The sequence below is a fragment of the Labeo rohita genome, unplaced genomic scaffold (genome assembly GCF_022985175.1).
Source record: "Labeo rohita strain BAU-BD-2019 unplaced genomic scaffold, IGBB_LRoh.1.0 scaffold_154, whole genome shotgun sequence".
Lineage (NCBI taxonomy): Eukaryota > Metazoa > Chordata > Actinopteri > Cypriniformes > Cyprinidae > Labeo > Labeo rohita.
Genome location: NW_026127714.1, coordinates 86,629 through 100,710, shown reverse-complemented (window position 1 = coordinate 100,710; position 14,082 = coordinate 86,629). Strand labels below are relative to the sequence as shown.

General features: G+C 36.7%; 1 protein-coding gene across 1 annotated transcript in view; it reads right to left on the bottom strand.

Moving 5' to 3' along the window:
* The window catches only part of LOC127158522 (ribonuclease inhibitor-like), a 49,031-nt gene that overhangs the window by 147 nt on the left and 34,802 nt on the right, over window positions 1–14,082 (bottom strand). The window contains exons 8-15 of the mRNA XM_051101605.1: window positions 6,544–6,717; window positions 4,504–4,674; window positions 3,178–3,351; window positions 2,640–2,813; window positions 2,313–2,486; window positions 1,490–1,663; window positions 676–849; window positions 338–499 (exon numbers count right to left, since the gene is read on the bottom strand). Coding sequence (XP_050957562.1) covers window positions 338–499; window positions 676–849; window positions 1,490–1,663; window positions 2,313–2,486; window positions 2,640–2,813; window positions 3,178–3,351; window positions 4,504–4,674; window positions 6,544–6,717 — 1,377 coding nt within the window. The remainder of the gene's footprint in view (window positions 1–337; window positions 500–675; window positions 850–1,489; window positions 1,664–2,312; window positions 2,487–2,639; window positions 2,814–3,177; window positions 3,352–4,503; window positions 4,675–6,543; window positions 6,718–14,082) is intronic.

The following is a 14,082-nucleotide window of genomic DNA, read 5'->3' as shown; positions in this document are numbered from 1 at the left end:
TTAGTTACTATTCAAAGTCAAAGTAAAAACACACAAGAGACAGAGACATTAATCATGTGATACTAGATGGCTGTGAGCTGAAAATTTTAAATGACTCACTATTACTGATGTAATTAATTTATACAATTGTTGTATAAAGCTCTGACAGTGTACTTCAGTGTACTTCCCTCCTTTGTAGTAAACATTATCAACATTACATTTCATTCTGACACAAACCCTTTGAAATAAAGCTTGATGATAATTTGATAAACTCTTCACAAATATTTGAAAGTATATATTTGTTCACATATTAGAGGTAAATGAATCTCTTTAATATCAGAAAGTGACGTTTACTCACCTCAGTTTACAGTTTGAGTGTCGTAGCACATCAGTGAGCTGCTGCTTTGAGTCTCCAACCATATTGTATCTCAGATCAAGCTCTTTTATAAACTGCAGTGCTTTTGTGTTTGTCAAAGACTGAGTTAAAGAAGAAACATCTGTAATTCCACAGTAATAAAGACTAGAAAGAGACAAACAGAGGAAGATCATCTTACAAACAAATCATTAAGGAGATGAATTTTTCACAAATATAATGTGAACTCAGACTCATCATGAGATTTTGAGTATAAAGTGTTTTGGTTTAAACTGTTGCAGTGATTTTAATCATTTTGATTCTTGTATGTGAATGTTACTGACCTCAATCTCTCCAGTTTACAGTGTGAATCCTTCAGTACATCACATAAGTGATTCACTCCTGTGTTTTTTATTTGATTCCAGTTCAGGTTCAGTTCTCTCAGGTGTGATGGGTTTGATTTCAGAGCTGAAGTCAGGATGAGACACTGTTCCTCTGTAATACTGCATCTACACAGACTGAAGACAAAAAGACAAAGACTCAGATCTATGATGCATCATGAGCAAATGCTATAGAGCCACTAATAAACCAGCAAACTCACGAAATCTTAATGATATGAAACAAACCGAGACAGGAGTATTTGAGGTCACTAGTTACAATCCAAGTCTGGATTTGTCCTCACTCAAAAATTGTATTTAACTAATTTAGATTAATATATAGGATTAATGCAGACACAATAGAAAAATTAACAATTAAAAGGTCTAAATCCATAATTTTAATGCAAGACAACCAAATACATTAATAAATTATTTTAAGTTATTTTAGAGTGTACAATCTCTAAATACACATTTTGAATAAAAGATGATTTAGTAAAAAGTACCATTAGTCCAGTATAAATGTGACTCTCAGAATGATCTACTGTCATTTGTTACACTTTTTTAAATTCTGTTTTCAATTCTGTCTTGTTTCAGCAAGTTTAACGCTCTAATACATATATAAACCTATGAACTAATAGTATTGCTGAATCTTTCTAAAGATGGAGATTAAAAACAGAAGATGCAGCACTATAAATGATGTGACTTGAGTCTGTTGTCTTAAAATAAATGTAAACAGAAAACTAATAACACTGTCAATTCTGTACAATATAATGATACTAACTCTAGTTTCTCCAGCTTGAATTGTGTGTTCATCAGTAGATCACTGAGGTTTTTCACTCCAGAGTCTCCTAGTTCATTCCAGCTCAGGTTCAGTTCTCTCAGGTGTGATGGGTTTGATTTCAGAGCTGAAGTCAGGATGAGACACTGTTTCTCTGTAATTCTGCATCTATACAGACTGAAGACAGAAAGAGAAAAGTCAATGATTCAGATCTATGAAAATCATCTTATTGAAGAGCTACAGTAGCTGAGATCACTGTGATGTGATGATACAGAAATGCAATATGATTTGTTGATTGTAACATGCTGCAGTCTAAAAGTGTCTGCTCTTTAAGAATGTAAGGCCCATCTTCACTCTCTCATTGTGTGTTTGCTGTGAACACAGGAGTTATGATGATGTGATGTGTTGTGTTTATGACATGAGCTCCATTAATAAAAGTATCATCAGTTTCACATGTGGCGGGTTACTGTCTTACATTATGAAACACAACAGTAGGCATATAGTCTGCAGTTCCCATAATCTGTTTGTAATTGTCTCACTAGTTCTCTGTGCAGGAAACTATTGTTTCCTGTCTTTCATACTTTTTAAAACAATTTCATTGATTAAAAATCTTGTGTTCTTGTAGCAACAGATGCAAGTGTTATATTTATGTAGATCAACATGTAGAAAATCACTACAAAGTTTCAAATACTTTAAATTTTTTGTTTCTTAGAATTTTTATGACCAATGCAATGCTACAGTATAAACAATGCAACTTGGGTCCAGTTGTCTTTAAACAACCAACTTTAATCTCACTGTCACTGCTGTACAGTATAATGATACTAACTCTAGTTTCTCCAGCTTGCATTGTGTGTTCATCAGTAGATCACTGAGGTTTTTCACTCCAGAGTCTCCTAGTTTATTCCAGCTCAGGTTCAGTTCTCTCAGGTGTGATGGGTTTGATTTCAGAGCTGAAGTCACAGCAGAACAACCTTCATCTGTCATTTCACAGTATCCTAACCTACATTTGCAGAAAGAGCATAAAATAAGAAAAGAAAATATTATCATTATGTTTATTTCACCATCATCATAAGAAATTGATTATAAAGTGTTTTGGTTTAAACTGTTGAAGTGATTTTAATCATTTTGATTCTTGTATGTGAATGTTACTGACCTCAATCTCTCCAGTTTACAGTGTGAATCCTTCAGTACGTCACATAAGTGATTCACTCTTGTGTTTTTTAATTTATTCCCACTGAGGTTCAGTTCTCTCAGGTGTGATGGGTTTGATTTCAGAGCTGAAGTCAGGATGAGACACTGTTTCTCTGTAATACTGCATCTACTCAGACTGAAAACAGAAAGAAAAAACAAAATGAATCAAATCCATGACTGCTACAGCGGGCATTTAGTTTCTAATAGTTTGTTTTGAGTCACATTAGTGTTTTGTATGCTAGTATGTGCCGTTTCTTTACCTTATTTTTTATTCTTTACCTATCTATATTCTTTATTCTCTGATAAAAGGCTGATTTTTGCACATACACAATCAGAATATTGTATCAAATTCTGAAAATTAAACAATTACTCACTAGATTTAAAAAAAAAAAAAAAAAAAAAAAAAAAACATACAAAATGTGACAAATCCAGTGCACTCCTTTAAACAATATAACTTAAGACCTGTTGTCTTAAAATACACAAACTTGAACTGTACTAACTCTAGTTTCTCCAGCTTGCATTGTGTGTTCATCAGTAGATCACTGAGGTTTTTCACTCCAGAGTCTCCTAGTTTATTCCAGCTCAGGTTCAGTTCTCTCAGGTGTGATGGGTTTGATTTCAGAGCTGAAGTCAGGATGAGACACTGTTCCTCTGTAATTCTGCATCCACACAGACTGAAAACAGAAAGAACCCATAAAAGCCCCATAAAAACTACTATGCTTTTATTTTTGGGGGTCATTTGTTTTGTGAAGATGATTATATTCATTCAAATCATTAATTTTACCAAGGTGAATATGCCGAGGTAACAGTTGCTGCATGACCAGTTTGAAATTTCTGTGCGACTGCCACTAGGGGGAGAAACGCGACAGTTGTGTCTGAATATCACATGAGCTCTGCTGTCTTCTTTCCTATTGGCTGTCGCTCCTGAAAGTCGCTCTTCATTTGCATAAAGTTGAAGGATTCTGAACTTTGTCGCGTCCCTGGATGCCCCATCCTGTCACCAACGGCCGCTCTCCATTGAAATTAGGGCCAATCAAGAGTCGATTCCAAAGGTTGGGATTGATTCCATCAGGGGGAATCAACTCCCCATTCAGGGCCATTTTCAGTGCAACAAAGCTTATATATCTAGCTCTCAAACGAACAGCTGCATCATACGAAGTAATGAATGAATAAATAAACTGAATGAAGAGAGTCGGTACTGAGCACGTCTGAGTTTGAGGATGCAGCCTTCCGTTAAGCACTCATTAATTTGCCTCTTGCTTGCTAAAAGTGATTAGAAGTGTTCCACGTAAAAGGTTCTTTCGGATAGATTGTTTTTTTTTTTAATTTAAATACAGAAATGTATCATAATTTTTTAAAAACAAAGCTTCACATTATGATAAGGTTACTTTCAAGGGTCTTATCTAGACCTTTATATCCTATGGTCATGGCGAAATTAGGTTCCTCCAGTCTAAAAAAACAAGAATCGAAAAAAACCTGTAATATTGTGCACAAAAACGTTGTGCTTTTAGTGCCTTAATGTCTGCTGTGTGGCTTAACAGTAACACAGAACAACGCACACAATATTGGATTTAGATCAGCCCTGTCTGACTGATATACCTGATCCGGCAAGGAATAGTAGCATCAGAACCAATACCCAATATAATCCCTAATTTAAAGCTTGATACCATTTTTCATTGTCTGTTTAATTTTAATACTTCACATGATAGTGGCTTTATGTGATGCTGAGAAAAAACTGCTCTGACTCAAATAAGGGGATATTATCAGCTACAATAACAGTACTATTAAAAGTAATGTAACATTTTAAATAACCTAACAATACTCACATCAGTGTGTTGAGTTGACAGTGTTTATCCTGCAGTAGAGCAGCGATCTGATTCACTCGTGTGTCTCCTAGTTCACATTTACTCAGATTCAGCTCTCTCAGGAGTAACGGGTTTTTACCCACAATTCCAGTCACATACTGACAGGCTTCATCTGCAGCAGGACCCAAAAACCTGCAGAAAGAAGATGAAGCAAGATTCAATTCAGTTCTGATTTAAAGGCCCACTGCATTTCAAAAATGACTGATTAAAAAAAAAATACATGTGAAAAAAAAAAAAAAAAAACTATTTAGACCTACTAATTGCAAAACATTTCTTTGAACATTTGAATAAAAAAAAATAAATAAATAAGTGTTCTGGAGTATTCATGTGCCTTGTGCTACTTTTTTTGCAGGTCCTTATTTGTATATTGGTATACGTGTATATTATATTATATTATATTTATATTATATTATATTTAATCTGCATTTATATGTATTTTCTGTAATTCATTTTATATTTTACATGCTACTGTTAGTGTTTAGTGTTATCTGTATGCACCAAGGGTCTGAGTGTAATGCAATTTCAATTGTCTGTATGTACAGTATGTGCTGTACATGTGGCAGAATTGACAATAAAGCAGACTTTGACTTTGATCATCAGTACAACAAAACCTGCAGCATCTGATCTGATCATTCTGATGCAACAAATTGTCCAGATTATTGTCATTTATTTGACAATCATTTATTTATTTATTTATTTATTTAAAGGAGAAGTCCACTTCCAAAACAAAGATCCACATATAATGTACTCACCCCTTTATCATTCAAGATGTTCATGTCTTTCTTTCTTCAGTCGTAAAGAAATTGTTTTTTTTTTTTTCTCCATATAATGGACTGATATGGTGCCCCGATTTTGAACTTACAAAATGCAGTTTAAATGCGGCTTCAAACGATCCCAAATGAGGTTGTAAACGATCCCAGGCAAGGAAGAAGGGTCTTATCTAGCGAAACCATCTTTTTTTTTATTTTTTTATTCAATTTAAATACTTTTTAAACGCTCGTCTTGCCTTGCTCTGCCTGACCTCTGTATATTCTGACTCAAGACAGTTTGTTGAAAATCTCAGATCGTATTTTCTCCCTCAACTTCTAAAATCATTTAAAAATCATCCAAAGTGAACATGCAAACTAGAGCTGAAGATCTTTGCCCGAACCCGAAAGGATGGACGAAAGGTTCGGGCTTAATTAATATCATTTTACACAGGCTCAGGCCAGGCATGGGCTTGCGCTCCGGCTTGCGTCGTAAATGAGCGGTCATGTGATGCGTTTCGATTAGCGTGAGAAAGATGCAAAAACGGATGTTAAGGAGGTGATTATGTTTTTGGCAACATTTACAAAACTTGCAAAATTAACCAGATCAGTACTATGCATCCCGGCCAGTAGCAGCAATGAAAGGGTATTCAGTGCTGCTGGACGCACCATCAGTGAGAGCAGGACCATGCTAAAGCCATCTACCATGGATTCAATAAATTTCCTCCACAAAACATGTAGCCTAATCTTGGTGAGTAAAGGTTTTTCAAATTATGACTCGGCACGTTGGCCTAGTGTATGCCTAGGCCTATTTAGCTGAGATGTTACGATGTTACAGAGGACTTATTTTATTTATTTGTTCCAACTTCCAAGTGGCCTATAGCCTAAGTTAGTCATGAACAAATTATGTTAAAACGTGTATAAATGACTCATTCTTGACAAAAGGCAAAAGAGCTGTGTGCTTGCGCACATTTGAATAATGTCAGGCTTTAAACAGGTCCGGGCTTTTAAAAAGCTGTCAATCAAAATGTACTTGCCGGGCTCAGGCCGAATTCTCTCGGGCTCGGGCACTGTCGGGCCTAACTTTTAAGGCCCGATTACAGCTCTAATGCAAACATCTAACACCCGTAACAAAAAAGGGTAAAACGGTGATAAAGGATGATTTTGAAGTTGAGGGAGAACATGAGATGGGAGTTTTTCGACATGTGAAATGTTGTTCTGAATGTGGAGTTCTCCTCATTTCATCATCTCTCACCTCAGTGTCTTGAGTTGACAGTTTGGATCCTGTAGTAAATCACTGAGCTCCTTCACTCCTGATTGTCCAGGATCATTTCCTGTGAGATCCAGCTCTATCAGGTGTGAAGGGTTTGATCTCAGAGCTGAAGCCAGAGCTTTATAACCTTCTTCAGTAATACTGCAGTTTGAAAGCCTAGAACCAGAATGAAAATGTCACATTCAGATGATTAATCATTTATTCTAGAAGTGACCTAAACAATGAAAATCCCTAAATGGAATTATAATTTATTCCTTATCCATATGAACTAAAACTTGGTTGTAACACAAAATCTGACAACTGAATATCGATTCAAACAAAAAAGAAAACGTTAAATTGTTAGACATCAAATTCACGGTAATATTTCCAGCTTACAGTCACTTTCCAGCTTTAACCTTCTGATGCGCCTCATTGGTGAGGTACATGTGCAGTCCTCATGGTCACTGAATGGTCGACTGAACACCTGAAATTTAACTTTTTTTCTTTTCAGTAAAATCAGTGTAATATATTTTTGTTCTGTATAGTACTCTGCAATACTCTGAGGCCATTAGTATTTTCACCAGCCATTAATTGTAAAAGTCCAGTGAGGTTTTTGTTTGCACAAGGAGTTTGACAACAGCCAGTGCTCCACACAGAGATCTGATCTCATCATCATTCAGTTATTTAGAATGACATTAATAAACAGAACAAACTTTTTAGACAGACTAAAACTGCAGAAGAACTGTGTGCAACGTCTCAAAGATGCTTCAAGAGAAGGCTTGATGTTTTTAGACATAATTGCTTACTTTTATTAGGTTATGGATTTGGAAAAATATTTACTCTACATTCTCAAATACTACTTTCTGTCAAGTTTATTTATTTATTTTTTTTTTTTTTTTTGAAATGTAGAGTTTTACCCCTTCACTGCTGTATATGTTTTTCTGCATTGTGGCTGATTTGTAGATTGTAATTTTTTTTTTTTTTTTTTTTGTTTGCTTTTTCCCCATTTCACATTTATTCGATGGTGGTCATTTTTGACCATGAGGACCACAAGTGTGAATATTGCTTATATATTAAGGGTGTAACGATACATGTATTCGTATCAAACCATCATGGTATGGACATCTCAGTTCGGTGCATGAGGCCTGAATACAGCCAATTCACCCTCAATCAAGAAGTAATGCAGTAATGCAACACTGTTTGATAACCGGCAACAGAAGAACAGCGAATGCCAGAAGTTGCACACTTGAAAATAAAGCCCACTAGACAGTGACCATGTGCTGATTCTGAACGTGTCTCTCACTGACAAAGGAGTATACTGGCTTGCACACTAAACTGTTTGCAAAATGGAGCTTTGTGCTTGTGTATCCTACCTCTCATTCGGCACAAATCCAAATATTCCAGAATATTTCCATATTTGCAATGTATCTGAATGCTAAACTACTAGGTAATTATAGGCTTTGTACTTCAGTCGCATTCCAACGGTGACAGAGGTGAGCGCACTGATGTTTGTATCACTGCATTTTATTTTGAAGTACCAACTGCGATGTCAAGTTAGCGATGCTGTAACTGATGTGTTTTGTGTGTGTGTGCGATGGCGCAATTACTTCAACTGTTTCCTTATACCAGCAGAATCAACTTAAAACACTCAATTTATTGTCTTATTTATAATGCATCACTGGAAAAGGTCTACTTTTATTTGTGAACACTTACAATGAAAACAAAACATTGTGCTTTTGTAAAATAAAGAAAACAAAAAGAATGTCACTTTCTGCCAACTGAGTTTCCTTTTTGTGAACAAATTAAGCATGTCACAAAATTAACTGAAACTCAGCATATATAGGCTATATGATATTTCTATGATATCCTTTATGCTAATTTAAAAAGAACAATTTGTATATAATCTCTGCTTTGTATTTTGAATGTATTTATTTGTGCTCTTACAGTGGTGTTTGTATTTGTATCTAAATGTTTTCACCTGCTTAACCTAATGACTGGCTGATTGATCACTGCATCAAAAAATTAGAAAAATAAAGAAAGCAAAATATGGTCAATGAGTGTAATCCGGTCTAATTCTTGTAGTCTCATGAGAGAGATGAATTCTGCACAAACTTTGTAATCCACTTGACAGCTACAATTTTCAAAATTTTAAATTTTTTGGTCAAAAGTGACCAAAGACCTTCCCCTCAGTGTCTTGAGTTGACAGTTTGGATCCTGTAGTAAATCACTGAGCTCCTTCACTCCTGATTGTCCAGGATCATTTCCTGTGAGATCCAGCTCTATCAGGTGTGAAGGGTTTGATCTCAGAGCTGAAGCCAGAGCTTTATAACCTTCTTCAGTGATACTGCAGTTTGAAAGCCTAGAACCAGAAAGAAAATTCCACATTCAGATGATAAATAATTTATTCTAGAAATGATCTAAACAATGTAAATCCCTAAACAGAATTATATTTTACTCTTTATACAAATGAACTAAAACTTAGTTGTAAAGCAAAATATGACCACTGAATACAGAATAAAAAAAAAAAAGTTAACTTTTAAATTATTAGACATCAATTCACTTGAGCATTTCCAGCTTAGTCACTTTCAAGCCACATTCAAGTCACTTTTTAACCTTCTGATGCTCCTCATTGGTGAGGTACACGTGTAGTCTTCATGGTCAAAAGTGACTGAACACCTGAAATGTTTCTTTTTTTATTTTCGGTAAAATCAAATGTAATATATTTTTGTTCTATATTGTACTGTACAAAAGTCTTAGGCCACTTGTATTTTCACTACGTAAAATGGTTTAAAGTCAGTTATTTCTTATTTCTATCTTTTGCTGTAGTGTGTCAGTAGGAAATATCAGTTTACATATCCAAACATTCATTTTGCCTTGAGTTGAAAAAATCCCCACAAGGATAGCAATACCAGTAAATTATGACCTTGATGGGACATTTATTTTTTTTGGAAAGAAGCTTATAAATCCTATAAAATGTTTTTTGCAATCTAAAACTGCAGAAAGTTTTGTATCCTAAAATGGAAAGTTTTGTATGAGGGTAAATTTAGGGCAGGGCTAAGCAAGTTCAATCCCTAGAGAGTCACTGTCCTGCAGAGTTTAGAAGATACCGTTTGAACAGTATAAAAACCATTACATCTATGGAACAATGATAGGAATGCCAGTGTGTGTGAGAGTGAATGTGTGTGTATTTTGCACTCTTGATGTTGTAGAGTTTCACCCCTTCACTGATGTGGATGTTTTTCTGCATTGTGGCTGATTTGTAGATTGTTCTTTTTCTTTTTTTTTTTTTTTTTTCCCCATTTCCCATTTTTTGATGGTGGTTATTTTTGACCACGAGGACCACAAGTGTGATATATTTTATTTTTTTTTTTACAACCACTTAGCCTTTCAAATCATACCCTCATTTTTTTTGTGTTTACACATACCAAATGCCATAAAAGTCACTAACTTTTGTACCATTCCAATGAAGCTACAATTTTTAAAATGTTTAATTTTTTGGTCAAAAGTGACCAAAGAGATCCCCCTCAGTAGAACTGCATCAGGGCCCACTCTCTGATCAGCACCCTTAGAATTGTCCAAATATCTTTATCTAGAGCCAAACACACTTCATTCAAGCCATTTCTGCTCAGTGTGTGTTGCTTCTCTACACTGCTTAAAGATGTAAAGCACTACAAGAGATGCAGATGATGTGGTTATTTAAAAAACAGCAGCAGAACAGACTTTCAAAAACATGTTTAATATTTTCACTAAAATAATTTAAAAACAATGCAGTAAATACTAGGGCTAAGAAAATAAATCAATGCATTGCAAATCGAGAAATGACTCAGCATTGATTCTGTGTTTACATTAATCTTGCGTCATAAAAGCATTCTGAGCTGAGGTGAAATTACATGATTTAGCTGAACACATAAGCGCTTTTCAGTACTCTTCTTCATAAGTGTGCAGATAAAAACTAGATTAGAGCTGCTGTTAAAATCTTAGCTCAGTTAAATCTAAGAATCTATTCTGCAGCTTGCAGCCCTTAATACCAAGTGCAAGCTGATTCTCAGCTGATCCACATACCTATACGCCCATCACTACTTCCTTATAAAAGGTCCATTCAATATTATTCAGCAGCTTATCACTTTGTTCAGAAGCTAACTACCCTCCCCCTCTACCGTTCATCCACAGTCAGGACTTGGCCTTCTGATATTCCTCACTATCAATCTAAGATGGTGCTGTATAAAAGGTCCATTTAATATTTGTTTGTTTGTCCTGCTTATCACTTTTTTCCCAATCAGCTTTGCAACTAACTCCTGGACATCAGAAATAGCACACAAAAACTTTTTGCTGACGTTTGAGCATTCAGACGTTTTACTGGACATTTTAGTCGGAGGAGCTGCGATCCTATATAAGTGCTCCAGGTGACGCAAATGGGGATAGCACGCTGGAAGAGATCTGGCAAATCTCTGCTCCCTAGTAAACAAATCAGAAAAGATGTGCTGCCCAAATATGGAAGCTGTCTTTATTAACTTGAAGCCTTTTTATTCACCGTATGAGTTCTTCTTGTTTATTTTGGTGAGTATGTACATTCCTCTTGACACGTGAGTAAACGCAGCACTAGAACTGTTGGCCGATCAGATCACACACAGAACAGCATTATCTGGACCTTTTCATTACCATTCTCTGTGATTTTAATAAAGCTAATCTCACCCACAAACTGCCTAAATACAGACAGCATATTATATGCCCTACTAGGGACAGCAATATACTGGACCATTGCTACACTGTGTTTAAGGATGTAAGAACTGTTGTAAGAACTGTAAAGAGATGTACTAATGAAGCAGAGCGATTTTACAAGCCTGCTTTGAACTTACTGATTGGAGTGTTTTTGAGGCTGCAGCTACTGATCTGAATGAGCTTACTGACACCATGACATCCTACATCAGTTTCTGTAAAAACGTGTGTTCCCACCCAGACTTATTTAACATTTAACAATGACAAACCTTGGTTCAGTGCAAACCCAAACAGCTTTGTCAGGCCAAAGAGGACGCCTACAGAAGTGGGGACAAAGCCTCAAAACAGGCCAAATACACACAAAATAGGGAGATAAGAGTGGCAGAGCAAAACTACTCTGAAAAGCTGAAAAAACAGCTTTCAAGTAATGACTCTACATCAGTGTCCATGCTAAAGACCCCATCACCCAGCACTGAGGCCAATCAACAACTGGCTGAAGACCTGAGCGTGTTCTACTGCAGGTTTGAAAAGCCTGGTCTGACACCCCACACCCACCCTGACCGTCTCACAACACAGCCATCAACACCCTCTGCTCCCCTTCCCTCCCCCAACTGTTCCTCAGCCTGTACTGCATATGTGGAGTTTCTGTGCAAGGGTGACATGACTGACACGGGAGACTCAATTGCGGGGCAAACAATAAGTTTATTGGGAACAAGAAATTACACAAATGTACAAGAAAAAAGTCCTCCCAGCGCTCCTTCCTGAAGACAATCTGGGGAAAGCAGAAAGGGAAACAAAGGCAAAACAAAAAACACAGGGAGAAAAACTCAACCCGTCCAGAAACTCAGAGCAAAAAACAGAGAATCTTCGGGGAGCGATCTCGACTCGAAACGAGGAAACACGCAGAGGAAGAAGATGCACGGGGAGCGAAACTTGACCCGGGATTGAACAATCACAGCTGAGGAGAACAGAGAATCCACGGGGAGTGGAACTCGACCCAGCGTTGAATAATCACAGCTGAGGAGAACGGAGAATCCACGGGGAGCGAAACTCGACCCGGCGTTGATTAATCATGGCTGAGGATAACAGAGAATCCACGGGGAGCGAAACTTGACCCGGCGTTGAATAATCACAATAGAGGATAACAGAGAATCCACGGGGAGCGGAACTCGACCCAGCGTTGAGTAATCACAGCTGAGGAGAACAGAGAATCCACAGGGAGCGAAACTTGACCCAGCGTTGAATAATCACGCTGAGGATAACAGAGAATCCACAGGGAGCGAGACTCGACCCGGTGCTGAATAATCACAGTTGAGGATCACAGAGACACAGAATGCAGAGCAGCAAACCATCAAGCAGGTAAAACGGAACAACAGCGGGCACCGCGGGCAAAGAGCAAACAACAAAAGCCAAAGGAGCAGAGAAAAATTAGCAGAGACTAAGCAGGACAAGACAAGATTTGGCAAGAAATAAAAATGGACCAACACCGGACAGACGGGGACGAGAGTTTAAATAGAGAGGAAGAAATTAGCAGAGAATGAAAACAGGTGTGAATGTGAAAAGAGGGAGACCAGGTGGAATCACTAAAACAATAATGAGGTAACAAATGGGTGGGGTCAAACAATAAGCAGGAGAAACACATGGCACCAAACAAACACAACACAAGCCATGTGCTTCCACAAACAGTGTCCTCTGGTGGCCATCCTGGGCACACCAGCTGACGACTGTGACACAAGGGTGCCTTCCGGCTTCTGAATCAGAAATAGCTTTATTGCCAATTGTTTTTCACATACAAGGAATTTGTTTTAATGTTAAAAGCTTCCAATACAGAACAAACAATTTAATTCACATTCTAGTGAATTAAACAGTCATTACATTACCTGTGTACTCAGTAATGCTCACAACACCCTATTTTGGGTTAAAAAAAAAAAAAAAATTTTGTATGTTGTTTTTCCATTTCATTTTCATTATGTATGTTGTTTGTTTTAGAAGAAACATATTTTAAGCAAAATATAAACAAGGTCCAGACTTCAAGAGGAAAACCCTAAATGCCCATACAGTATATTTTATCAGTAAATGTTATGAAAAAAAAAAAGTTAAAAATAATAATAGTCTGAAAGCATCTTATTTTAGCTTTTGATATCCAATTATATATATATATATACCATACAGCCAAAACAAGTACTGCTATATTGGGCTGAGGCTGGAATTTAGCGAGTCTATATATGGACATATGTGTCAGGAGCATTCAAATCATTATCACATTTTTCTGGTTTTGCATCACATAAAATCACAAATAAACTAAAAAAGGAGTCACGTTTGTTTGGATGCAGCAGATCAGTACAGTGAAACAACAAATTTTTGGCAAAACACTAAACTAAAAAAAAAAACTTTTCAGAAAAGGAGACTCTTTGCCTCCCACTGCCAGCAGCTTTCATTCCAGAGATGGGAAAAAAACACAGCTGCCTACTTTCAACAGACAAGAAAGAAAATGCCACTTCTGGAATCTACTTGCTGCACGAACTGCCAGAGACTGTGGTTCTTGAAACAAAGTTACTTGCTGGACTTCCAAAACAGGCGGAAACACACAGTGAGACCCAAAGGCACTCAAGACATCAGATTGTGAGAGCTATTCCATAATGCCAGGGCCCAAAGTCTAAGGCCTTCTCAAGCCGTACGGCTGACCCATCTAATATGCGGCCTATTAGGCATCAAACTAAGATTGCTCTAGAGACAAAATGTAATGCCATCAAGCATTTTTAAACATTTGCTCAAAAAAAAAAAAAAAAAAAAAAAAACATTTCTGATCAATGATTCAATAACCAC